This window comes from Brachypodium distachyon, chromosome 1 (genome assembly GCF_000005505.3).
Source record: "Brachypodium distachyon strain Bd21 chromosome 1, Brachypodium_distachyon_v3.0, whole genome shotgun sequence".
Classification (NCBI taxonomy): Eukaryota; Viridiplantae; Streptophyta; class Magnoliopsida; order Poales; family Poaceae; genus Brachypodium; species Brachypodium distachyon.
This window is the reverse complement of record NC_016131.3, coordinates 49,993,526-50,016,287: the sequence shown is the minus strand read 5'-3', so window position 1 is coordinate 50,016,287 and position 22,762 is coordinate 49,993,526. Positions and strand designations below refer to the sequence as shown.

General features: G+C 45.4%; 4 protein-coding genes across 7 annotated transcripts; 1 reads left to right on the top strand and 3 right to left on the bottom strand.

The window, feature by feature from the left end:
- Positions 1 to 562: 562 nt before the first annotated feature.
- On the bottom strand, positions 563 to 2,569 carry LOC100832799 (suppressor of Mek1). Of its 2 annotated transcripts, none has more exons than XM_024457743.1 (6): positions 2,382 to 2,569; positions 1,934 to 2,014; positions 1,505 to 1,607; positions 1,209 to 1,353; positions 1,081 to 1,142; positions 563 to 960 (listed from the first exon to the last, which is right to left on the bottom strand). In XM_024457743.1, exons 1-6 carry the CDS (start codon positions 2,454 to 2,456, stop codon positions 947 to 949), a joined length of 480 nt encoding a protein of 159 aa, XP_024313511.1. In that variant the 5' UTR covers positions 2,457 to 2,569; the 3' UTR covers positions 563 to 946. The 2 variants fall into 2 exon arrangements, with proteins under 2 accessions (XP_024313511.1, XP_003557226.1); XM_003557178.4 differs by having other exon boundaries at positions 1,269 to 1,353; positions 2,382 to 2,566.
- A 777-nt stretch (positions 2,570 to 3,346) lies between these two features.
- LOC100832487 (peptide methionine sulfoxide reductase A5) lies at positions 3,347 to 5,341 on the bottom strand. Its single transcript, XM_003557177.4, has 4 exons — positions 4,988 to 5,341; positions 4,450 to 4,562; positions 3,953 to 4,097; positions 3,347 to 3,859 (listed from the first exon to the last, which is right to left on the bottom strand). Exons 1-4 carry the CDS (start codon positions 5,267 to 5,269, stop codon positions 3,662 to 3,664), a joined length of 738 nt encoding a protein of 245 aa, XP_003557225.1. The 5' UTR covers positions 5,270 to 5,341; the 3' UTR covers positions 3,347 to 3,661.
- A 221-nt stretch (positions 5,342 to 5,562) lies between these two features.
- LOC100827029 (pentatricopeptide repeat-containing protein At2g35030, mitochondrial) lies at positions 5,563 to 8,446 on the bottom strand. Of its 3 annotated transcripts, none has more exons than XM_003561156.4 (2): positions 6,138 to 8,446; positions 5,563 to 6,034 (listed from the first exon to the last, which is right to left on the bottom strand). In XM_003561156.4, the coding sequence occupies exon 1, from the start codon at positions 8,362 to 8,364 to the stop codon at positions 6,508 to 6,510; it is 1,857 nt and encodes a 618-aa protein (XP_003561204.1). In that variant the 5' UTR covers positions 8,365 to 8,446; the 3' UTR covers positions 5,563 to 6,034; positions 6,138 to 6,507. The 3 variants fall into 3 exon arrangements, with proteins under 3 accessions (XP_003561204.1, XP_014753379.1, XP_014753380.1); XM_014897893.2 differs by having other exon boundaries at positions 5,563 to 5,898; XM_014897894.2 differs by having other exon boundaries at positions 5,563 to 5,892.
- A 2,057-nt stretch (positions 8,447 to 10,503) lies between these two features.
- On the top strand, positions 10,504 to 15,456 carry LOC100826719. Its single transcript, XM_003561155.4, has 6 exons — positions 10,504 to 10,779; positions 10,905 to 11,405; positions 13,377 to 13,462; positions 13,570 to 13,880; positions 14,394 to 14,465; positions 14,536 to 15,456. The coding sequence occupies exons 1-6, from the start codon at positions 10,593 to 10,595 to the stop codon at positions 15,161 to 15,163; spliced, it is 1,785 nt and encodes a 594-aa protein (XP_003561203.1). The 5' UTR covers positions 10,504 to 10,592; the 3' UTR covers positions 15,164 to 15,456.
- Positions 15,457 to 22,762: the final 7,306 nt, after the last annotated feature.

Below are 22,762 nucleotides of genomic sequence, written 5' to 3'. Positions count from 1 at the left end.
ATAATTGTGCAAGTGAGCTGACAGCATGTTTTTAAAAAACAATGAAGAACCAGCAGCGTTTTTTCTGAAGATATATAGCTACCATACCATAGTTGTGACTTGTGAGCATGCTGCGGCGTCTTGGAAGCTCGAGAGCTCCATGCCGGCTGCGGGATCGCGCACCACGAGATGAATGTCTCCGCGAGAGAGAATGAGCTAATCATGATGCCATTCAACGCAACACAGGTACGCCAATTGTGTCAATATTCAAGACAAGGTGGCTTCGGTAGGCAATAATTAAGCCAGATAATGCTTCGCGCCTTGCCGCCGAATCTTGTTAACGCAAATGCACAAACAGACTCTTAAAACTAATGGAGAAAAATGTAAAAGCATTTAATTAAAAAGTACGGAGTCAAAGTTAAGAAGTATTCCGATCCTAAACTCTTGTCTTGTCCTAAATATATGAGGTATTTTGTGGAACAGTTAAATGACATAATTGATATAATTGTATCTGTATTCAAAACTAGTACTTGCTGATGCTTATTATGATTTCAATCACATTAGTCAATATGCAAATCGAATCAAGAAGCAATCTTGGTGATCCTTTTGCTGTGACCTTTCTGGTTCAGGATGTTTCTGTAAAAATAGCTGTTCTGGAACAGCTTTCTCCCTCCTGTGAAGAAGTCCTGTGTATATAAACATGCATTTGCACTAAGCTATAATTGCTACACCTGCTCTCATGTTCTTACAAAAAACAAGCATACAAAAATTGTTTATTTGACTGCTTGTTCTTGTTCTCTGATACTATTACAGAAAAAGGGATTTTGTATTCTGCATGTCACAATTCACCAGAAATCCTGAACAAAGAAGATATCTATTTCACAACTTGCGAGGTGATTGATTTCATGATCGCTGCTTCGCTTCATAGGGAAAGTTTTCTAATTCTCCGTACTGCTTGCAGAAGAAATTACGATGGGGGAGCTGCACAGAATAATGCAAGTATAGCTCATCAGCACATTATCTCGTTTCTTTTTCACACTGACAAATTCTTGTGTAAGAGATGGGAGAAAAAGCAAAAAGATATAAATTATGATTGAGTACCATCATTTCCACTATCACAAGGCCCAAGCCTCTGTTTTCTCTGCACTTTGCAAACCATGTCCCTGAAAACACCAAGTTCCATTAAAAAAGCACACACAAGTTCACTAAAATTGTGCAGGTGAGCTTACAGCGTGCTTTTAAAAACAGTGAAACACCGGCAGCGCTCTTCCTGATGATATGTAACATACCATACTTGGGAGCATGCCGCTGTGTCTTGGAAGCTCAAGGAGAGCTGCATACCGGCATCAGGATCGCACCATGAGATGAATGTCTCTGCAAGAGAAAATGAGCGAATCATGATGCCATTCAACACAACACAGGGGGAACAAAGAAATATAAAGACGATGCAACTGAGAGCTAGGAGCTCCAAAAGAACACAAAATGAAAGGAGAAAGCACAAGGGTAGCAATATCAGGTGCTTCACCTTCCTGCTTCCTATAGATGTCATCTCGTGTGATAACGTGCAAAAGCATCGTCTCGTCATCCTCTGCATCGAGAACTGCCAGAACAACTTCCCCCTTTGAGCCCTGCGCACATTGTTACAATGTATATATACGTCATTACTTCAGTTAAAGAAAACATTGACAATCTCTGGTGAACTACCCTCTATCCAAATATAGAAGGCTCCTCTCCAAGTTTGGCTTCTCCGCCACACCCCTACCTGACATGAATTAACTCGTTTTACGCCTCGTGTTTTAAATGCAAATGAGTCCTAGCATCCGAGATTATCAATTTGATTTAATTAGTGACAAAACCTATTTCCTATTATGCTATCTATTCATCTTGATATCCGAGATAGCTAGAGCAGCCTCGAGCCCTCGACACATGGATATGTAGAAGGAGCAACATTTACCTCGAGATAGTCGATCATAACATGACCTTCTCCGCAATCGTCCCACCGGTGTTCATCATTCAAGCGAAAAACTTTAACATGCTGCAAAAAGAACAAACATTGAACACAACTCATGAAATTTTGTCGGGTCATCACGTGACCAGCCCCGAGTGAGCCCACAAGGGGCACTGAAATACGATCTCAGGAATAAATAGAATAAAATCCTTTCAAGCAAGAAGAAGAGAATAAAAAAACAAAATTTCCCTGAATTGGAGACCTCTTGTTGAGATAAATCAGGCCTACCTACGCACCCAAAGTGCGATTTTGGTCCCACGGACTAGCAAATCCGAGAGCAATCTGCAGTTTCTCGCGAGCATAATACTGAACTAGCTATGGCACACGCATGGGGGGACGGCGAGGATTCTAGAATCTTCCAGAAGGGGCAGGCCGCAAGGGAGCTCGCGCTTACCGGCATCGGCATCGGAACGGGCTGGAGCGGCACGGCCGGCGCCGTCTGGCCATTCTTCTTCTTCACCCCCGGCATCGCGAATCGCCGCCTCCCCGACGAGTTCGGGACGGACTGTCTCCGATATCTCGCAAGTCCAAACCCTAGTGGGCTGCTGTTTGGAACAATGCCTTCTGTCTTATCGTTTGCTGTTTAGTTGAAATTTGAACTGAATCAAAAAAGGTGAGTAGAAAAGAACACCTTTTTTTTTTAAGAATTGCCATCACGGCTGACAGCCTGACCTTATTGATTGGCGAAAATGGTTCCATCAAATACGAAAGTAGAATTTCGCAAAAGAAAATACCCAAGTGATAACACTTTTTCAAACAAGCTCTAAGTACCCTTCGAATTTACGTGGCTATTGTGTTGTTTTTGTTCACGTTTAATTGTGGGGATGGCAGTCCAGCTTTACCAAAACGTCCTATATTTAAGAAAAGAGATCCTCCGTCCAACAAACATGTCTCAAGTTTGTCAAAATTTGAATGTATCTAGACATGACTTAGTGTATAGATGCATTCAAATTTAGTCAAAGTTGAGACATCCTTTGTTGGGCGGAGGAAGTAATAATTTTTGGGAACAGATCAAAATAATCATTTTGTTTGACTGCATGTGTCAAAGTAAAGTTAGAGAAATTTGATCGCATGTTTTATTAGGCAGCAATTAACAGATATGCCCGAAGTCGTTTTGAAGTTAAAGTTACATGACAACTATCACACATTTTAGTTCTTCATACTGTTACATCAAATAGTCACTTTAAGTTAATATGCCGACTATCACGTGTTTTAATTTTCATGAACTACACAAAAATTTCAATTTTACAATAATTTCATGAGAAACAATTGAAATCCGGCGTGAATCATTCTGCGAACCGGAGGGGCCCTCTCTCTGTCTTCAACAGGGGCCAGTATCACAGTTGCTGTAATTTAGTGTTTTCAGTAAGAAATGCATCTATATATTTCACGAGTGAAACAACCAAAGTTACAGCTTACAACTTTCACCGTATGTTCAGTAAGCCTGGACCAGATACACATGTAGATTCTACCGAGAAAGTGAAAATCTCGAAATAAACAGAAGATGCTATTAACACTGCGCTTTCCGCAACCAATTGAAGAATGAACCACTGCAATCTGAATACTGGCAACAGTAAACTGCTGAAACCTCCGGATGAATTTTCGGGCAAAATCATGCAGCTCTCTTGTGTCTATGTTGGATTGGAAAAACTGATGAGAATTGGGCAGAATGAGCTAAATGTCCCTTAGGATGGGCCATCCTTTCTTAGCGATCTCATCAATCTTGGCGCTTATTCTCTTTTGGGTCTTTGGAGGGCAGAGCTCGGCAGCATAGGCGTTCAGTTTCGCAGCTAGTGTGGATGACAGGAGCTCCTCCTCTGGCAGGTTCCCGATCAATTGAACAAGGAAAGGCTTGCGCTTCAGCTCAAATTTCTAGCATTAAAGGTAAGAGTTGACATAAGTAATACTTAAAGGGTTAATGATTAAATGGTAGGTCTCAGAAGGAAGTACAATGACATAGCTAACCTGATGCTCTGGTTCAGCTGGATAAAATGCACCCACTGGGTGGATCTCTGTGGTAATGACACTGGTGCGATCCTTAGCTTGTTCTCTTTCTTTGGTAAGAGCAGCCAGTCTAGCCTCGAGGGTTCCATTTGTGAAAATGATGGATCTGTGACCCCACAAATTAGCAACAGTTAATGGCCATGATGTCCATAAGAAGATTATTTGCTTACTAGGGCTACCATCGTATTGCGCTATACACTGAATGCAAACAGAAGTTCTTGTTTGAACTAGTTATGCAAATGGGTTACACAAATCTGTGGAATCAAAGTCTAGACTAATTCCATGAAAAGATGAAACCGAGGAAAAAATGGTGGCTCCGCTGTAAGCATACATTATGCTAAATACCAAAAAAAAATCATCTAGCATGAAAAAAGTACTGGATGAAACAAAAGATGATCAAGGTCTTAAACAAGTCAATTTACTGAAATGAAAACGAAATCAAGTGCAAACTCAATTACCTATACTGGTTGCCAACATCTGGTCCTTGTCCGAAGACCTCCCGTGGATCATGACTTGCCCAAAACACATCCAAAAGCTGCTTGTACTGAATCAACCGGGGATCATACTCAACCTAAAACGTTCAAGGGTAAGGAGAAGTCAGGGTCAGTCCTCGTGGTCCAGAAAATACGCAGGTTCTTAATAGCACTTGAGAACTTATACATTCGCAATATAATACACATAAACGCAGCACCATCACAGGCATCCAGAACAAAACATGCCGAATTTGCTTCGAGCACATAACTACGTTACACGCTAGTACAATAAAGAAATCCGGCAGGGTCAAATCCCATGTTAGGACTCCTATAACATTCATTCCTTTTAGGTCGTCCTACAACATTCGTTCATTTACCCACTTCCTTTTAGGAACATCCATCGATTGCCTATGATGGCAACAATCAACAGACTGCGTGAACTAGTAAGCATAATGTTTGTCTCGTTGTGTCAGGGGAGAAGAGGTAGGGGCTAGCATAACGGAGCAGGAGGAGGAGGTCTTACCTTGACGCACTCGGCGTGGTCGGCGAGGTTGCGGTACTCGGGGCTGGCCTTGGAGCCGCCCGCGTAGCCGACGGAGGTGCGGAGCACGCCGGGTAGGCACCCGAACGCCGCCTCCGACCGCCAGAAGCTGCCCAGCCCGAACACCGCCGTCGCCGACGCGCCCCGCGGCTGCGCGCGGCCGGCTGCGCCGGGGCGGACCGGGAGGCGCGCGCCCGACGCTGCGGCAGCGAGGAGGAAGAGGAGGAGGATTGGCGACCCCAGGAAGGTGGCCGCGCGGGCCATGGCGGGGGGAGATCGGGATCGGAGGAGCGAGCGAGCGACCTACCGTCGTCGGTGGGGTGGGTTGGTCCGAGACTATTCGAGGCGGGTGATAGGAGACTGCGGGTTTGCCTCGTCGGACTCAGTGGGCTGTGTGGGCTGGGCGTCTGGGCCAGACCCAGACGGCCCGTCTAGACGGGCCTACCAGTGAGCATCAAATAAAACCAGAGTTTGGACCTCTCTTACAGGCCTACAAAATTTATCCCAGCAGCAACCACATTTAGTACCGATCCTCCTCAGGACAGGAGTATTTCATATGGTAGCTACAACATAAATGTACTCCTACCCCTTCAGAAAAATGTACTCATACATGCATCACACAACACACAGCACGCAGGTATTGCTGAGAAATTTTGCGAGCAACATGCTATTCATTCCTCCAATTCGGGAACAAGAACAACCATCTCCTGAGCCATAAGCTTTAGAACTCCTTGCTGCATCTGCATGGGCATGGGCGCATGGCAGAGACTGGCCGCTTCCCGAAGATGGCTGCAGCGCCGACCGATTTCATTGCCGCCACCCCGTCACAGCGTTGAGTATGGGGATAGCCTTTCGGAAGAGATCTGGAGTTCATTCATCACCTTAGCCTGCAACTGTAACAGCAGCCCTGAGATACGGAAAACCTCCCATGGTCCAAGTGCAAATATAGCAGGTCTTGATAAGTTTGATCTTTTCGTTCCTTGTATAGCAACTCTTGGTATTGTACTATAATTACATCGACTTGCAAAACTGAAAAGGTAAGGTGTGCATGAACAACTGGCTCACATACATCAAGCAATCAACAAAGAGACTGTTAAGTAAACAGTAGTGTTCAAACCGATAATGAACATACCCTGTGATACCAGGCGCCGTCAGACAGGGCAAAGCTGCAACAAGTCGGCAAGAGAAATAAGATTCAGGGTTGAAGATAAATGCGAAGACTTCCTACTTCAAGGGCCTTGACTATCACCCAGTTTATGCTTTCAATATTGCCATTCTGAAGAACCCTGAACAGAGAAGAACTCGGATGCTCTCTCGTAATAAATCTCCAAATATGAGGGCCATCTTTCCCTGAGGTCCTATGCCATAGCATTGAGCTCATAAGGTAACACAAACACCATAGGGCAGCCCTCTCTAGAAGGTAGCCCAGTTCTCAGATACAGTGGTGTAGTGTAAGATGCGTCCTTGCTAAATCCTGGAACTATGGCTGGATATGTTTAAAATTACACTTGAAGACCCACTAGCTCCCCATCTATAAGCTGTGTATGGTCCCTGGGAACAGTATCAGCCATCCTCATTATGTCATGAATATCTTGCAGCAAGCTATTAATCAAGTCAGACTCACTATGGGACTTATCACGTGATACAAATACATGAACCTTATTTGCCACCTCGATCCAACTACATCCTGGCTGTTTCTTTAGCCCTCTATCATTCATCTCGGACCGAATCTTTGCTGCTTCTTTCCACTTACCAGCAGAAGCATAAATGTTGCACAAGAGAGTGTAAGTTCCAGCATTGTTAGGTTCCGCTTCTAAGAGATTTCTAGCTGCCAAATCACCGATACTTTCATTCCCATGTGAGTTACACCCACCTAGAAGGGCATTCCAAACAGTACTTGAAGGCTCAACCTTAAGAAAGTGAATTAATCTTTTTGCGTCACCAAGTCGTCCAGCTCGGCTACAAAGATCAATCAAGCAAGTGTAATGTTCATCCCGCACGGCAATGGACCTATCCTTTACCATGTATTCGAAAATCCTAAGACCTTCATCAACCAAACCAGAGTGGCTACATGCTGAAAGCAATCCCACATATGTGACATCATTAGGCTTATACCCGTTTTCTTGCATCTTTTCATACAAGTGTATAGCTTCTAGGCCAACCCCGTGATGTGCATATGCCGCAATCATCCCATTCCAAGATATGACATCCTTCTCCTTGGAGAGATTAAACACTTTCCTTGCCAATATAATTTCGCCACATTTGGCATATAAATTCATCAGGGTGGACTCGATAAAAGTATCAAACTGAAATGGTGTTTTGCATATCATCTGATGCACCTGCTGCCCTTCGCTGAGTCCGGCAAGATTGCTGCATGCATCAACGGCCCCCAAAAATGTCACTTGATTTGGTCTGATTCCATCAATAAGCATACCATTAAATAGCTGGAGTGCTGTTTCGCTCTGTATGCTTTGCAAGTAACCATTCATCATAGTAGTCCAAGTAACTACATTCCTTCTAGGCATCTTATCAAAGAGTTCTTGTGCCCTCTCCAAATTTTTGTTCTGGATAAAACCAGTGATCATAATATTCCAAGAAGCAATGTCCCTCGTAGGCATCTTCATGAACAAATCATGAGCTTCATCAATCATGTGGTTTCGAGCGTATCCAGAGATCATGGCATTCCAAGAAACGACATTCCTCTCCGGCATGCCGTCAAACAGCGCCCGAGCCTCATTGACACTTCCACTCCGTGCAATGCCAGCAACCATCGTCGTCCATGCCATCACATTCCTCTCCGGCATTCTATCAAACAGCTTACGCGCTTTATCAATGTTCCCTGATCGTACCAGCGCAGCGAGAAGAATGTTCCAGGAACCAGCATCCCTTACCGGCATACCGTTGAACAGCGTGCACGCATCTCCAACGCGGCCGGAAGAGGTATACGCCTCCAGCATCGTGTTCCACGAGACGACGTTCCTCTCCGGCATCCGCCCGAACAGCGCCTCGGCCTCGTCGACGCGTCCTGCCCGCGCGTAGCCGGAGAGGAGCGCCGTCCAGGTTACCACGTTCCGGCGCGCGTCGGGGCGGTCGAAGAGCGCCCGCGCGTCGTGGAGCATGCCCTGGCACGCGTACGCCGCGACCAGCGCCGTCCAGGACACCACGTCCCGGTCCGGCGTTCGGTCGAACAGCCTGCGGGCGTCGGAGACGCGCCCGGCGGCGGCCAGCTCGGCCACGCGGCGGTTCGGGTCCTGGACGTGGTTGGACACGTCGACGGCAGCGGCGCTGTCGTAGAAGAAGGCGGCGGCCAGGCGGAGCCGCGGGGAGCGGAGGCGCCGCAGCGCAGACGAAACTGCCATGCTAGAAGGGCGGCTCCTGCTTGCCTCCACAAACCTCCGTGGTAAAAAGTCACATTTTCTGAAAATTCGATGCGCCTGTCAATGATTTGCTGCAATCGGAATTTTCTTAACCCTGCAGCCGAAGTTAAAAAGACTACTCACTCCGCTCCTAAATTAATTCTTATCGTTGTTTTAGTTTAAATTAGTACACATTCTGTGCAAAATTTATAACGTATTTTGACCTTTCAATTTTGAACCATGACCGTAATTAGTTCGTAGAATATTAAAAGGTACTCCCACCGAACCTAAATTGCTGTCAAAATATTACATGTATCTAAACGCTTTTTAAAAATAGATACATACATATTTAGACAAATTTGAGTCAAGAATTTAGGATCAGAGGGAGTACTTCGTACCACATAATCATGGATTTGAACAGTTAAAATTTCAAAAAATAGGAGAAGAAACTCCGTACAATATATTGGGATAATTATGCTCTTAGAGCATGTACAATTTGAGTAGCAAACTCGTACCTTTTTTTTTGTACAAAGAAAATATTCAAGGTTGAATTAGTATTTATGTTTGCCCCTGCACATTGTTCAAAATTTTCTAATATACCTCTCAATTAATGTGATATTAGACTTTAAATGTAGGCGCTTCAGATGTAGTAACATGTTAAGTTGTTAAATCTCCCTCAACATGCACGCCTCCTCTCCTCGCGCCTCCACCCCTCTCCTTTCCTTGAGACCCGGCTTGCCTCACCTAATTGTGTTGCCGCCCGCCACATGTGATCTCTAGTAGGGGCCATCGTGCTGCCAGAGGGAGGCCGGATCCAAGCCTCTACAACCTCTTATGGTCGGATCCCCGCGCACTGTTGTCGTGCTTGTCCATGTGCACCATTTGACGCGGGTTGTCCCTACCAGTAGTTGCTTGCCGTCCGGAGGACGGGCCAGATCGACACGGAGTTGGGAAGGCCGCCGTCACTCGCCATCTAGGAGTCAACGACACGGAAGGAGGTGAATTTTATCTGTTATTTTTATTAAAAAAAGATAAAAGCAAAAGTTGAAAAGCTTAAAATTCGTAGAAGCAAAATTTGAAAATTAAAAGTTCATAGAAGCAAAGTCAAGATATTGATAATAAAAAGTATGCCAAAAAGGGAAAAAATATAATTTCTAACATCCCATTTTTAGCATGAATCGACACCTAACCCTTTCATAGTGTAGCTCCGCCAAATCTCATTTTTGGAATCTTTTCAAAATTACTTGTGAGAGTTTTCCACCCGCAGTTTTATCTACATTCTACAAACTTATACTTAGTCTTCCCCACAAGCAAATAGTACTTACAATTACTACTTTGTTTGATGACACATTTTTTTTCATGAGTCAGATACTACCTGCTAGAGTAAGATAAGGTCTCTCCTATCCTTTTTTTTGTTGACAGCAGGGTCTCTCCTATCCTAGTGGCCCATCCTGGCACGGTTTCTCCTAATACGGAGTAATGATATACCTTTCACATTAGATTTCGGCATGTAATTAATAAAGAGATGCTAAACCATTTTAAAGTTTTAGAAACAAAAAACCCAAAAGTGCACACCCACTTACCATTACACCCCCGTGCGTGAGTTTAAATCAAGGTCGTTTAATAGCGGGAAAAATACCCACCCGGATGAAGCACATTTTGTATCTTTACACATGAGAGGTTTATTAGGGGCTTGTATGATCAAGCTATATCTTGTACTCCCTCCGATCCATATTAGTTGTCAAAATATTACATGTATCATTAGGCATAGATACATCATATTTGGGCAAATTTGAGACAATTAAATATGAATCAGAGTGAGTAGGAAAAATAAAAGGGGAAAGAATTAGCAGCCGCCAGAAGAGTAGAAATGCGATGAGCTTCCTGGAAAAGGCATGCAAACCCTCACTCCTGAAGCCAAGTATTATCATCAGCTTAGCAGGGAAAAGAAACAAAATCAATCAATGAAATCACCAGCGGGAAACAAAACCAAATCATGGAAGACAATCATCTCCTGGAAGGGTCCCGATCCTGGCCACACGATATCGGCCACGGACGGCCAGGATCAACCCAGACATCGCTTTACCTATGAGAGAGAGCCTGGCCCTGGTGGAGTTATTTGAGTGCAAGTTATCCGGTGAGTCTCCGCGTCAGAAGCGCCACCAAAACCCTCCCCAATTCAGTGAAACGTCGCGTCAGGGATTACCCAAAGCAGCAGCCGCCGGACAGCCATGGCCGCCGCCGCTGACGACGCCGCTGCCGCGGACCCGATGGCGCTGGTGCGGGGTTTGTACGACGCGGACGAGCTCGCCATCGCCGGGGAGTTCCTCACCACCTGGCTGCCGTTCCTCTCCGCCGGCCTCTGCCCGCCTTGCGTCGCCTCGCTCCGCGGCCGCGTCGCCTCCCTACTGCCGCGAGGTTAGTGCGGGGAGACTCGCGTGTGTTGGTTGTGTGTGCGTGTGGGTGTCGCCGGTGGTGGCTTTGTTAGGGTTTCTTGGCTGGTGCTCGCGTCTTTCTTTTACCTCCACCCAACTTTCTTGCAGAGGACGAACCGCCGGGGCCTTCGCCGCCGCCGCCGCCGCGGGTGGATCGTGTGGAGCCATCGGGGTGGGACTCGGATCCGGCTCCCCCGCAGCATCTGCCGTTCGAGGCCACCGGGTGGGACTCGGATCCGGCGCCGCCTCCCCAGCAGCAGCCGGCGCCGGCGGAGAAGCCGCGGATGTCTTGGGCGGACATGGCGCAGGAGGACGAGCTCGCCGCGGCGGCGGAGGAGGACGCGGCTGCCATGGCCGCCGACGACCGGGAGGAGGAGGAGGCGGGGAGGCCGAGGGCGCATCTCACGAGGGAGCAGCGGGAGCAGCGGCGGTTCCGGAACGTGGTGCCGAGGAAGGATTTCATGTGCTACGAGAGGGTCAAGGGCCGGCTCGTCAACATCCTTGCAGGCCTGGAGCTCCATGCCGGCGTGTTCAGCGCTGCCGAGCAGCGGCGCATCGTCGACTGCGTGTACGGCCTGCAGGAGCAGGGCAAGCGTGGGGAGCTTGGAGGTGAGTGCTTGCTTGCTTACCCTGTGCAGAGATTAATATTGGGTCTTGGTGTTTGTGTATTTTGAGTCATAGACCAGACTGCTTGTCCAATGTTTAGAGTTCAGAAAAATGCTTACAATGTGCATCTGTAAAGAAAGCAAGTCCATAGAATGGTTAGAAGTTTTGTTTTGGGGAGTTATGACTTTCTGTTTTAGCATTTATGTTATATTGTATACGTGATCTTTACCCAAAGTTAGAAACTTTTGTCTTGGTTACTTTATATGTTACTAAATTAACCTATGACAATTAGCAGATTTAGCTTTGGTGACTAAACAATCAAGTCGAGGAAGAACTTTGATAAATTTTAAGCGTTGCTTCCATGTTAAGATACCAAAACCTGCATATTGACATAGAATGCCAGCCAGCTCTAGAGGACTTGAAGTATCTCACAAGATCCTGGTTATTATGGACTATGGTGAATGGAGGCTTGTGCTTGGTTTAAGATGATTGTCGACTATGTGACTCTTAATTATGTTTTATGTAGACTTGAGAGCATATATGGATTACATTAGTTCTCTCGTGTATACTATTTTCCAAAAACTTCTCCATACAGAGAAAGCAAGTCCAAAGAATGACTAGACCATTTGTTTTGGGTAGTTATGGCTTTCAGGTTTAGTCTTTTTTGTAGGTAACTTTCAGGTTTAGCGTTTTATGACTTTATGTCATATATGGTATGTTGTCTTCACTCAAGCTTGGAAACTTTTGTCTTAGTAGATTATTACTAGACCAACCTATGAAAATTAGCAGATTATGTGCTGGCTGTAAATAATCAATTTTAGGAAGATAAATTTGGTATGTGGTAAATTTAGTCTGTGCCTTCATAGTCATAAGTTAAATACCAAAACTAACGTTTTACCATATAATGCAAATCCTGGAGTACTGGAACGATCTCCAGAGTCCTGGGTATTATGGAGAAACCAAGTAGTGAACAATAATGTGCAAACAAATTTACACATCTTCTGCTATCTATCTTATTCGTAAATCTTAATGTGTTAGTATCACTATTCTAGTGTTCTCCATAATTGTTTTTGTTCCATTGCTTCTATGCTTACATATTAAGTTATAGACTAGTGTTACTTTACGTTGCATTTGTAATCATGTATAACATAACATGTATGCATATGACTAGTGTTTCGCAGTCCTAAAGTCCATCCGACTGAAATAACCATTTTGTAGAATGGGATGATTTTTACACTCTCTCTTATGGTCCTTAAATGAAATCTACTTTCCCTCAGTTGAAAATGGATGGTTTTTTGGGGGTGTTCTACTGTTTCTTATGGTCTTCAAATCAATTTTTTATTTTAATAAAAAGAATAGATATTTTCAATTGATTGAAGCCACTTATGAATGTTTCAGACATGTATAATGTGCTGTTCCCCCAGTTGTTTCGGCAGACCCCAGTATAAGCTAATAATTGAAGCACTCATTTCCTATTTATGTCACTTTTGGTCCTTGGCTGTACTTGAATTTCCAATAGCCTACTTACCGCTATTGAAGGTGCATGTGCTTGCATACCAAAGCTGATGACCTTTATATCTCTTATGCATGTGCCATGAAGGGATGAACCATATAAACTTATAAATGCAACCAAACTGACAGGAATGTGATGAATGTGTTTTTTCCTTCAGCTTCTTGTTACTAGGGCCAGTGAAATCTTAATTGCGTTTATCCGGTTGCATCAGTTCAGTTCCCACTTTATTTGAAAGAAGTAAATATAAAGAAAAATCTAAAGTTGCTGAACTATCATGTGCTTTTTGAAAACGTTATGCTTTGCAATTTTTATCCAAGGTTATGCAAATAATGTTTGTTTCTTCTTTGATATTTTAATTGTTAATAACATGGAAATCTTCTCAATCTCTTAAATGCATTCCTCCCTTCTCTAGCTTCATACTTGGCTAAACCCGCGCACAAATATTTTTTTCCCGATGCCAGATCGTACATATACAGAACCCGAGAAGTGGATGCGTGGTAAAGGGCGGGTAACAATCCAATTTGGCTGCTGTTATAATTATGCTACGGTACTTACCTTATTTGTGCTTCTTGGTTACATCTTCTTGTAAGCTACATTTAAGCAATGATGAAGCATATCCACAAATCTATCTAAAGCTAAAATTTCTCATGGCAGGACAAGAATGGAAATCCACCTGGCATCATTCGAACTTTTGCTTCTGATCCGATCCCTGACCTATTCAAGGTCATGATCAAGAGATTGGTAAGGTGGTGCATCCTGCCTCCGGATTGTGTGCCAGACAGCTGTATCGTCAACATATATGATCCTGGAGATTGCATCCCGCCACATATAGACAGCCATGATTTTGTTCGACCATTTTGCACTGTTTCATTCCTTAGTGAATGCAACATACTTTTTGGGTCTACTCTGAAAATTGCTGGTCCAGGAGAATTCACGGGCTCATTCGCAATTCCTCTGCCTGCCGGGTATGCTGGTTATCTTATCCTGATTCCCCTGTGCTAATAGATATCATGTGGTAATTGGACTTGACTACCTAGCATATGTACATATTTTATTTGAATTGATTCTGTTCCTTCAGATTTTGTTATTTTCATATGAATTCGAAATCTGTGTTGTGCTTCATTCCTTTCTCTAAATATTGCTTGCGGCATGGGATCTTATAGTACTTGCATTTGACTCAGTTGGATTGATTCTATTTCTTGACATTTCAAACTTGTGGTCACATATAAATGCCAAGATTATGCAGTGCAACATCTAATATTTGTAAATGATATCGCTTTCTGCATGGCTTACTGTTTTCCTAAACTTGTTACTTTGACATGACTGTTTTCTCAAGTTTTCAAATGATTTACTTCCGGTGTTATCTTGTCTCCATTCTGCTCAATGGGGTGTCATGAATCTTTATGTTGTTTGTGCTGTGGTCTTCTTGCTGTGGTTCTTTGGTTCCTTCACTAAAAACTAAAGTTGAACATTCACAGGTCTGTACTTGTCATTAATGGCAATGGTGCTGATGTTGCAAAGCATTGCGTTCCAGCAGTTCCAGCCAAAAGGTTATAATTGTATGTTGGCTCGTCTTTCTGAATTTAATTCGTTCACCTATGTGACATGGAAACTCTGCAGGATATCCATTACCTTCAGGAAAATGGATCCAGCAAAACGTCCATTTGGTTTCAAGGATGATCCGGAGCTGCTTAACATTACTCCTATGGAAGCAGCTTCAGAAGAAACTAGCAGGTCCTCAGATGAAGGCAAGGGGAAGCAGCTTGATGTGCAAAATAAGAACCTGGGCAGCAAAACATCCAGAAGCAAGAGATCTAAAGCAAGAGCATCTGCTGGGAAGGCTGGATTGGGGGGCATTCTTGGAGACCAACCTTCACAGCATCCACAGGCCCCTATCAGCAGTCCAAATTCCGAGAGAGAAAAAGAGTCTGTTGGGAGGTCAAGAGAGCCAAGATATCCGCGTGGTGAACCTGGGGTGCTACCTCATATGGGTGATGTCAGAGAGCGGCTGAATATGTTGCCTCAGGAGAGGAAGCCTGGCAGCGGCGTGTACTTCGTCAACAATGGCGCACAATCTCAGGAAAGGAGGCAACGGATGGAGCACAGACAGTTGCTGATGATCAACCGCACGATCAACGACGACATGGACTCCCTTTCAGTCGGGAGCTATGAATCTTCCGACCAGCCTCGTGTGAGCGTACGGACAGTGTCTAACAAACCAAGGACCAGGGTGTACCTGGACGGGTAGCCATACCACCCCCGCTTGGGCATATGGCGATTTGTGTTGTCAAAGCCCGTGATCTTGCTGTTCGAAAGGTTGATGATATACCTGGAAAGGATACTTCTGAGCTGTACATTTCAGGATCCAAATTTATTGATAGATAGTTAGGTGCCTTGTTTGTAGATACAAGAATATTTTTCTGGAATGGTGTAATTGTGACTTGATGTGGATGCTGGAATTGGTGATTGATGAATGATGACTGAATAATTTCAATTCGGTTGGGTGGCGGCAAGATAATAGGAGTAGTAGATGTACTAAAATTTTGCTTGTTGCCTGTGATTATTATCACTGCAATACTTTTGGGAGTAATTATTAATCCAGCTGGGGATGAGTGTTATGTCATGGATTTGTGTGCATGTTTGTGAGAGACCGGAGGATGCGGAGAAGATGCCGCTGCTGCGTGTTTATTTGCATTTTGGAACATGCAAAATAAAAACATATTGCATGTTAACCCTGCCTGGAATTTGGCGAAACTGTTACTTGATCCTAAATTATTGACTCAAATTTGTCTAAATATGAATGTATCTACTTTTAACGTCTAGATACATGTAATATTTCGATAATAAATTAGAAAGAGCACCATGCAAATTTAAAAAGGCATCTTGCCCTTTCCTAGGAGAAAGGTGAAGTCTGCCAGTGGAGATGCGGGGTATGGATCCCATGCGAGCGCTCTACCGTCTGAGCTACATCCCCATGATTGATTGTTTAGATGAGCACAGCAAATATTTTTTTTCTCTCAGAATCCGAAAGAAAAGGGCGCACCCATGCAGTCGCGGCACGGAGTACATTCCAATTGGGACGGACTAACTGAAAAAGTTCCAAAATCCTATAGCTTGTTTGGCGCACACTATTTGGGCATAAAATTGTAGAATTCATTTTGAACTCCAAAAAATAACTTGTTTGGTTGGCACGAAATTAGCCACATGAATTCAATCTCAAATTTCATAAAATCACACTATAAGTAGTATCAATTCTTCACTAAAAGTCATCATTTCTCTAGAATTGTTTCTCACCCTTCAATTTCACGTGGTAGACAAACATGATTTTTCAACCCCAAATTCAAATTCAACCAAATGAAATCCTATCAAAAATTGGATTTCGTTTCTTTTGATCAAATGAAATGAATTCTTGGTTGCCGAACGAGCTGTAAGAAAAAGGCTGGCCCCTCTAGCCGCTTATGGGCCTGTTACATTTTCTTCACTTTCTTTTCCACTGAGCAAGAAGGCCCTCCTCCGTTACTCCCCCTCCCCCTCTGTTCCCCACTCCGCCGTAAACGCTCGCCGCCCAGCCATGGAAGAGGAGATTGAGTTAGACGTGAGGCCCCGGCTGCCGGCTTGCAGGGCGCGAATGGGTCCGATGAGACTGTACTTTTAAGTGTTGTCTTGAACGGGACGGAAGAAGGTATGGGTGACAATAGGTACATGAGACCTGCAAACCCGACAGGTTTACACCCGGCTAAGATACGCAATCTCGGAGGATTTGTTAATGGTAAAAAAAAAGCTGTCGGGTCAATAGCATGGGCGTAGCTAGAGGGGTGCCAGGGTGGTCCCTGGAATTTTGCTATATGCCTATATACTCTACGATATCAGCCCAAATTGAAATTTGGTAGCCTAACTTAAATTTAAATAAGTATTATGGCAAACAGATCCTTTTATTGGACCACCCTGGGTTAAAATGCTGGCTCCGCAACCAGTCAATAGTGGACGAGTACGGTAATATGAAACCCAAACGCGGAGACCCACATACCCGATACTGACATATGAGCCTAAATTGTCGTAGAACAGACCCAATAGCACCGTCTGCAAGAGTCTCTGCTTGGTGCCTCGACCACTCCACTTGTGCCAAAGCCGCCTCATGGAGTAACCATGGAGCTAGGTGGGTGGCCGGTTGGGGCATGCCCCACCCTAAAATTGTCTCTCGTATATATGCTTTATTGATAATACAAAAAAACTAAAAAAACAATCTCTTATGCAGTACTCCTTCCGTCCAACAATACGAGACATATTATATTTCGGTTGACCAAGTCTTTGACTACAAATTACTTCATGAATATGTGATTAATGTGATCAAAATCATAACTCTAAGCAAATATTCTTGAGTATGAATATAATGAATATGAATCTATGTTATATATTTATAAATTAGTAGAGTAATTTGTGATCAAAACATTGGTCAAAGAAAAATTAATACGTCCTTTATTGTTGGACGGAGATAGTAAGAAGGTAGAAAATCCCAGCTGCCCTACCCTAAACAAAAATTCTAACTCCGCCGTGGTGGCGGGCTGGCGGCTCCGTCCGTCTGGTGTTTCGAGCTAGCTAGAGTCGGCAGCATGGTGGAGTCCGTGGATTCCACCGACCCGTGTTTAACACAGGCGTACGAGACTCCCACCCAATTAGTATCGTTTCTCTACTTACGGGGAAACTGAAGCTCAATTAATATGTAACAGAGGGTTTACGTGATATTCCACGTATATATCACGGATTCATGGGTTTGGTTCATCAAAGTAATTGTGTTTATTTTCTATCTATGTGTGAAAAATAATTGAATATTTATTTATGTTTCCGGAAAAAAGAAAGAATAGAGAAACGAACACCTCTGATATACAAAATGGTGCCACGTACGTGAGTTCATCAAAGAATGGAGGGAAGTAGAAGTATTTTCTATCAGGATGTGCTGGCTGTTACCAAAACGAAGAAGCAAGCTGGTCTGGTAGCACGTCATCGTGCCCAAATCCAAATCGCGTGGGCGGTGGACTGGTAGTAGCTGGGAATCCGGGATCACGATCCTTGGTTTCGTTGACCGGAACCGATCGTTTCGGCTCGTGAGATGGATTAATTAGTTGAACTAACGGTTAATCTATTTTGTCTAAACACAGCACACGTACGTACACTCACTACCATGAACACATGTGCACCATCCCACTATGACTAACTTCGAGATACTGGGCAGGTAGTCAGAGAGAAGGTAGGCAAGGACTGGGCGATGGTCATATCATAAGGGCGGGCTATGGACTGAAAAATGATTATTGGACATAAGAAAATATAGATGAAGTTAAACTTGTTAACGAGTTCAAATATCCAAGCTCGGCTCAATTTGTTATGCTTCCAATTCGAACTAAGTCGACTTTAGATTCAAATTTCAAAATAATTTATCTCTCTAATCATTAATCGATTAAAGATATGTTTTCACGATTGAGTTAAAGCAAGACCCAATATTCATTATTCATTATGTTTTCACTAGGTTACGCTATCATGGTTATCATTAATAATCGATCCATTAATAACATACGGCTACTAAGTAAAAGGTTTAGTCACCATAGGTTCAGTGTACCCGGTCTTACAGATTTTGGGTTTGTGTACTCGATGATCCGTTTATACGTATCTATTGAGTTTTTGTCAATGTGTCATAGTGTTTTTCTTGGTTTAATCTTTTGTATTTTTGGAATTCTTCTCTAGTGTTCTGGCGAAGATCTTGCGGTTCGACGACCTGTACTTTTACGGGATCATCCCCGGCCCAAGTATGTTCAACGTTCACGGCTTCTCATCTTTTTGGATGAGCGACTCAAAGGATTTTCTGAAACCTTTGAAGGCGGTCAAGTTCGTGCAGGGATACGAGTGGCTACGTTGCCGCTCCAGTCTGATTGCGGTCTCCATGTTGAAGCCTTAGCAGTATTTCATGTTGATAAGAATAATACCACGGAGGAGATGTTTTTAAGAGATTTCATTTGTAATTCTTAATTATATATAGAAATTACAATCCAGGATCAAATACGTCATACCTGTAATGATTCTCGAGTTTTAATAAAGTTACGGGTCATTATAGAAAAGAAGACTAAGTAAAAAGTGTGTAGCAGAATCCGTAGTTAGGAAAGGCATCCAAACGGTTGGAGCTCGCCCGTGCCCTCCGCTTGGGGTTTGGACCTTGGAGGCAGCGAGGCCCTTGACCTTTGTTTTTTAGGGAAGATGCCCTTGACCTTTAGGTGGGTAGAAAAGTAGAAATACACACCCGTAACCTTCATATATGGATGTAGAACATTCAAATACCCGGCCGGTGGGTCAACGTATTTCTCATGTACGCACCAGAGGACGTAAAACAGTTGCCATTGATCGTCGATCGAGAATCTCTCCGACGTGTTGGGATCGATCGAGAATTTTTCCACATTTGTGACATGGACAACGCATCATCAAAAGTCTTTTTCGTTCCATATCACCTTTCGCGACTCCAAAAAAAGACCGTCCATTCAATTATCCATCGAGCATTGATTCTTTCCTTGGCGTACATCTAAGAACGGTTTTTCGATCTACAACACAATACACAAGAAAACGAGCAAAGCAAAATAGTTAGCCTAATCATTGACAAAGAAATTAAGGTGTTAATTAACCGGAGCTAACTAAAAATTTGAAATTAGAGACATTCGGGGAGAAATTGGAGGCCGGCGAGAAAGATCAGGAGGGAGAGAGAGCTCGCAAGCGAGAGGGAAGCTCCGGGCGACGACGAGAAAACCGCATTTTGGCCGGCGGCCGCGGAGCTCAAAAATTTGAAATTGAGAAACGTCGGAGAGAAATTGGAGGCCGTCGAGAGAGATCGGGAGGGAGAGGGAAGATTCGGGATCGAGAATCGGAGCTCGCCGGCCGCCGGAGCTCCAAAAATGGAGCTCGGCGGCCATGGCCGCTCGCCGGCCGCCGGAGCTCCAAAAATGGAGCTCGGCGGCCATGGCCGCTTGCCGGCCATGGAGACGGCGCCGCCGGCGCGGGGGGAGAGAGGAGGAAGAGGGAGGGAGGAGGGGCTACTTGGGGGGCTTGCCGGTGGCCATGGCGCCGTCGGGCAGCGCCTCGCCGTCGCCGGAAGTGAAGGACCCGCAGCTGGTCCGTTAAGACGCACAACGCGATGAGCTGCGGCTCTGCCCAGCGAATTTAAACCGCGACGATCATCAGTGGCGGTCGGGGATTGGGCGACCGTTACTGATAATCGTGGGCACATCAGTAACGGTCGCCACTGATGATCGTCGCGGTTTAAATTCGCTGGGTGAGTCTCCACAAGTTTCCTCCTTTTCAAGGCAGAGCCACACGCTTTTAAAACTCATTTTGTGTTGCTTTCACACCTAACTAAGAGGAATGTTCCTAGTATAAGTATTCCACACCCTTCTCTTTGAAAGGGGGTTCAGATTTTCAGGGTTGTAGTCACCCATGTGTGGTTGTGTATGTGCTGAGAGCACTCGTGTTTGTTAAGCGTCAGCTTTCGTGTGTGGATTGAAGGTCATGTCCTTTGATCTAGATAGGATCCCGATGATTCTCCCTTGTGATTCTCAATAGGTTCACAAATACTATAGTTTGGGTTGCGTCGTTGTAAACCGAACTAGTTATCCACCATCGAATATTGAGTGTTGTTTCGGCTGTTCTTGAGTTGTTCTTGTTGTTTCCTTGATATCGTGAAAGATCGCCATAACTGCGTCCGCATCATCGCCATTCCTCTCCCTCACCTTCTCTCCTCCTCCCCTCCTCCTCTACCTCGACCTCCTCGACATGGTCGGCCACTGGGACGAGCGTCGCTGGCTCCGCCTCGACGAGGCCAAGGCGATTCGGCGGGCTGGCTACCTCTCGTCGCTGGACTGCCACCTCCCCCACGGCTGGTAGCTCAGCTAGGGCGGCAGGCCCGTCCCGTTGGTGCCGATGGGTGTGTGCCTGTGGGAGCGTATCTGGTACCATTTCGTCCATGCCTTGACGCTGGCGCAGCAGGCGTCGGCGGAGTGGCATCGCGAGTACCGCCTGGGTCGGTCTCTTCGCTGCCAAGCACCAGCACGCCGTCCGTGATGTGCCGCACCCGATGGTGTGAAACAACATCGACGGCCGGCATGCCTTCTGGCGGGGGCGCTCCATCGATGGCGTCCTCACGCACATCGCCGCCGCAACCAGCCACGGCTCGACCGAGGTGTGGCCCTCCCTCACCACCGCCAGACGCCGGTGGCTCGACTCCTCATCGTTCTCCTCGGCGGCATGCATGCCCTGGCTCATCAAAGATGAGCGGGGTTCCTCCTCGGCCCGAGCACGGCAGGCCGCGTCGCCGCCGGGCGGCCTCCTCCGTCTCGTCCAGTGAAGCTAGAGCCGGAGGAGTGGGCGAGTACGAGTCCGCCGCCATCGAGCACTGCGGCGACTCCGATCCGAAGGAGTACCCGGGTAGGTGTGCCGCCAAGCGCGCCAGCTAGGAGGAGGCAGATCGGCAAGCGGCGGAGCGTCGCCGCCTCTGAGGCTGAGGTCGAGGCCTGGCTCGCTGACGAGACGGCGAAGGAGGCGGCGAAGAAGGTGAGGAAGCCGGCACTGGCGCCGGTGAAGCAGGAGCCGGGAGTCATCGTCCTCGACTCTGGCTTCAACTTCGACAGCGATGGCGACGACGACTGGATTAACCACCTAGACGACTAGTATTTTTTAAAATTATGTAAATTATCGCAAATTTAATGAATTGTCGCCGAACTTTATAAAATGTCGCTTAGTTTATTTTCAAATTTACTATCGGGGCCCGGCTGGGACGCGGCAGTCCCCCAAATTTTCCTTTGCGCCGACGCACCCCATATGGCCCAAAAATATCGCAGACTGGATGCCATATGGGGGGGTCCGAGTGGAGATGTTCTTAGCGCTTCACATCTTCCTTCTTCTTTATCGTCTCTCTCCTATGTTCCTCTTCTTTGCTCTTCCGCTTCTTTCCCAACTAGCTAACTTGTGATAGTAAACAGGAGTAAATCATTCCACTATTGGATGACACCACGGATGACAAAAAAAAGTAAAAAAAACTTTTAAAAAGAAAATAGAAATAAAAACTATTGGATGACACCAGCAAATTAAATCATTCAACTCGCAGACTTGTGCAATGTGCTATGGAATAGAGAGTACTGTGTTTGAGCATATGCTTGTTCTATCAATTTGGCTAACCAAATAATTGATCATGGTTTTGCTTGTGCATGAGTTGCCCAACTTTTAACAAAATTTGAATTAGAGTTGGCTAAGAGAGAATGGTATGTCAAATACTCCCCCCTCCTAAATTCTTGTCGTTGTTACAATACAAACTTTGGTCACGACAAAATAATTGGCATGATCTATTTTAATACCAATCCAAACATACGCTACATTTCCATTGGTGCGCCTAACTGAAAAATCCTTCAGCAAAAGGCTGGCCCCATTAGCCGCTTATGGGCATGTTACATTTTCTTCACTTTCTTTTCCGCTGAAGGCTTTTGAGCAAGAAGGCCCTCACCTGGGTGCTCCCCCTCCTCCTGTGTTCCCCACTAATCCCATGCTCTCGCCGGGCCGCTTCCGCCGCAGTGCCTCCTCCTCCCAATCCCGCCGCCTCCCGCCCCCTACACCTGTCGTACCAGTGGCCCATGGGGTTCCACTGATACGGGACGCGTGGATCGCCAGTGTCGAAGCCCCGTCAGGAAGGCCTACCGAGAAGCGATGAGTCCGGGAAGACTGCCTCAAGTAGACGGTCCTTGGTGAAGGCAAAGCTACGGGCCAGAATAGAAGAAGCTCCCGGGAACCCCGGTCCCGAGAAGTGGAAGAAACGCCTCCCCGGCAG

Bases quoted from the DNA above. Each gene is read 5' to 3' on its own strand.
- LOC100832799 (XM_024457743.1), bottom strand. From the start codon at position 2,456: ATGCCGGGGGTGAAGAAGAAGAATGGCCAGACGGCGCCGGCCGTGCCG. The intron at 2,015-2,381 runs GTAAGCGCGAGC...TTCTTTTTGCAG, and splicing joins CCGTTCCGATGCCGATGCCG to CATGTTAAAGTTTTTCGCTT. The intron at 1,143-1,208 runs GTAAGCTCACCT...TGGTGTTTTCAG, and splicing joins ACTGTTTTTAAAAGCACGCT to GGACATGGTTTGCAAAGTGC.
- LOC100832487 (XM_003557177.4), bottom strand. From the start codon at position 5,269: ATGGCCCGCGCGGCCACCTTCCTGGGGTCGCCAATCCTCCTCCTCTTC. The intron at 4,563-4,987 runs GTAAGACCTCCT...TGAACGTTTTAG, and splicing joins ACCACGCCGAGTGCGTCAAG to GTTGAGTATGATCCCCGGTT. The intron at 4,098-4,449 runs GTAATTGAGTTT...GTGGGGTCACAG, and splicing joins GATGTTGGCAACCAGTATAG to ATCCATCATTTTCACAAATG.
- LOC100827029 (XM_003561156.4), bottom strand. From the start codon at position 8,364: ATGGCAGTTTCGTCTGCGCTGCGGCGCCTCCGCTCCCCGCGGCTCCGC.
- LOC100826719 (XM_003561155.4), top strand. From the start codon at position 10,593: ATGGCCGCCGCCGCTGACGACGCCGCTGCCGCGGACCCGATGGCGCTG. The intron at 10,780-10,904 runs GTTAGTGCGGGG...ACTTTCTTGCAG, and splicing joins CGCCTCCCTACTGCCGCGAG to AGGACGAACCGCCGGGGCCT. The intron at 13,463-13,569 runs GTACTTACCTTA...TTCTCATGGCAG, and splicing joins GCTGTTATAATTATGCTACG to GACAAGAATGGAAATCCACC.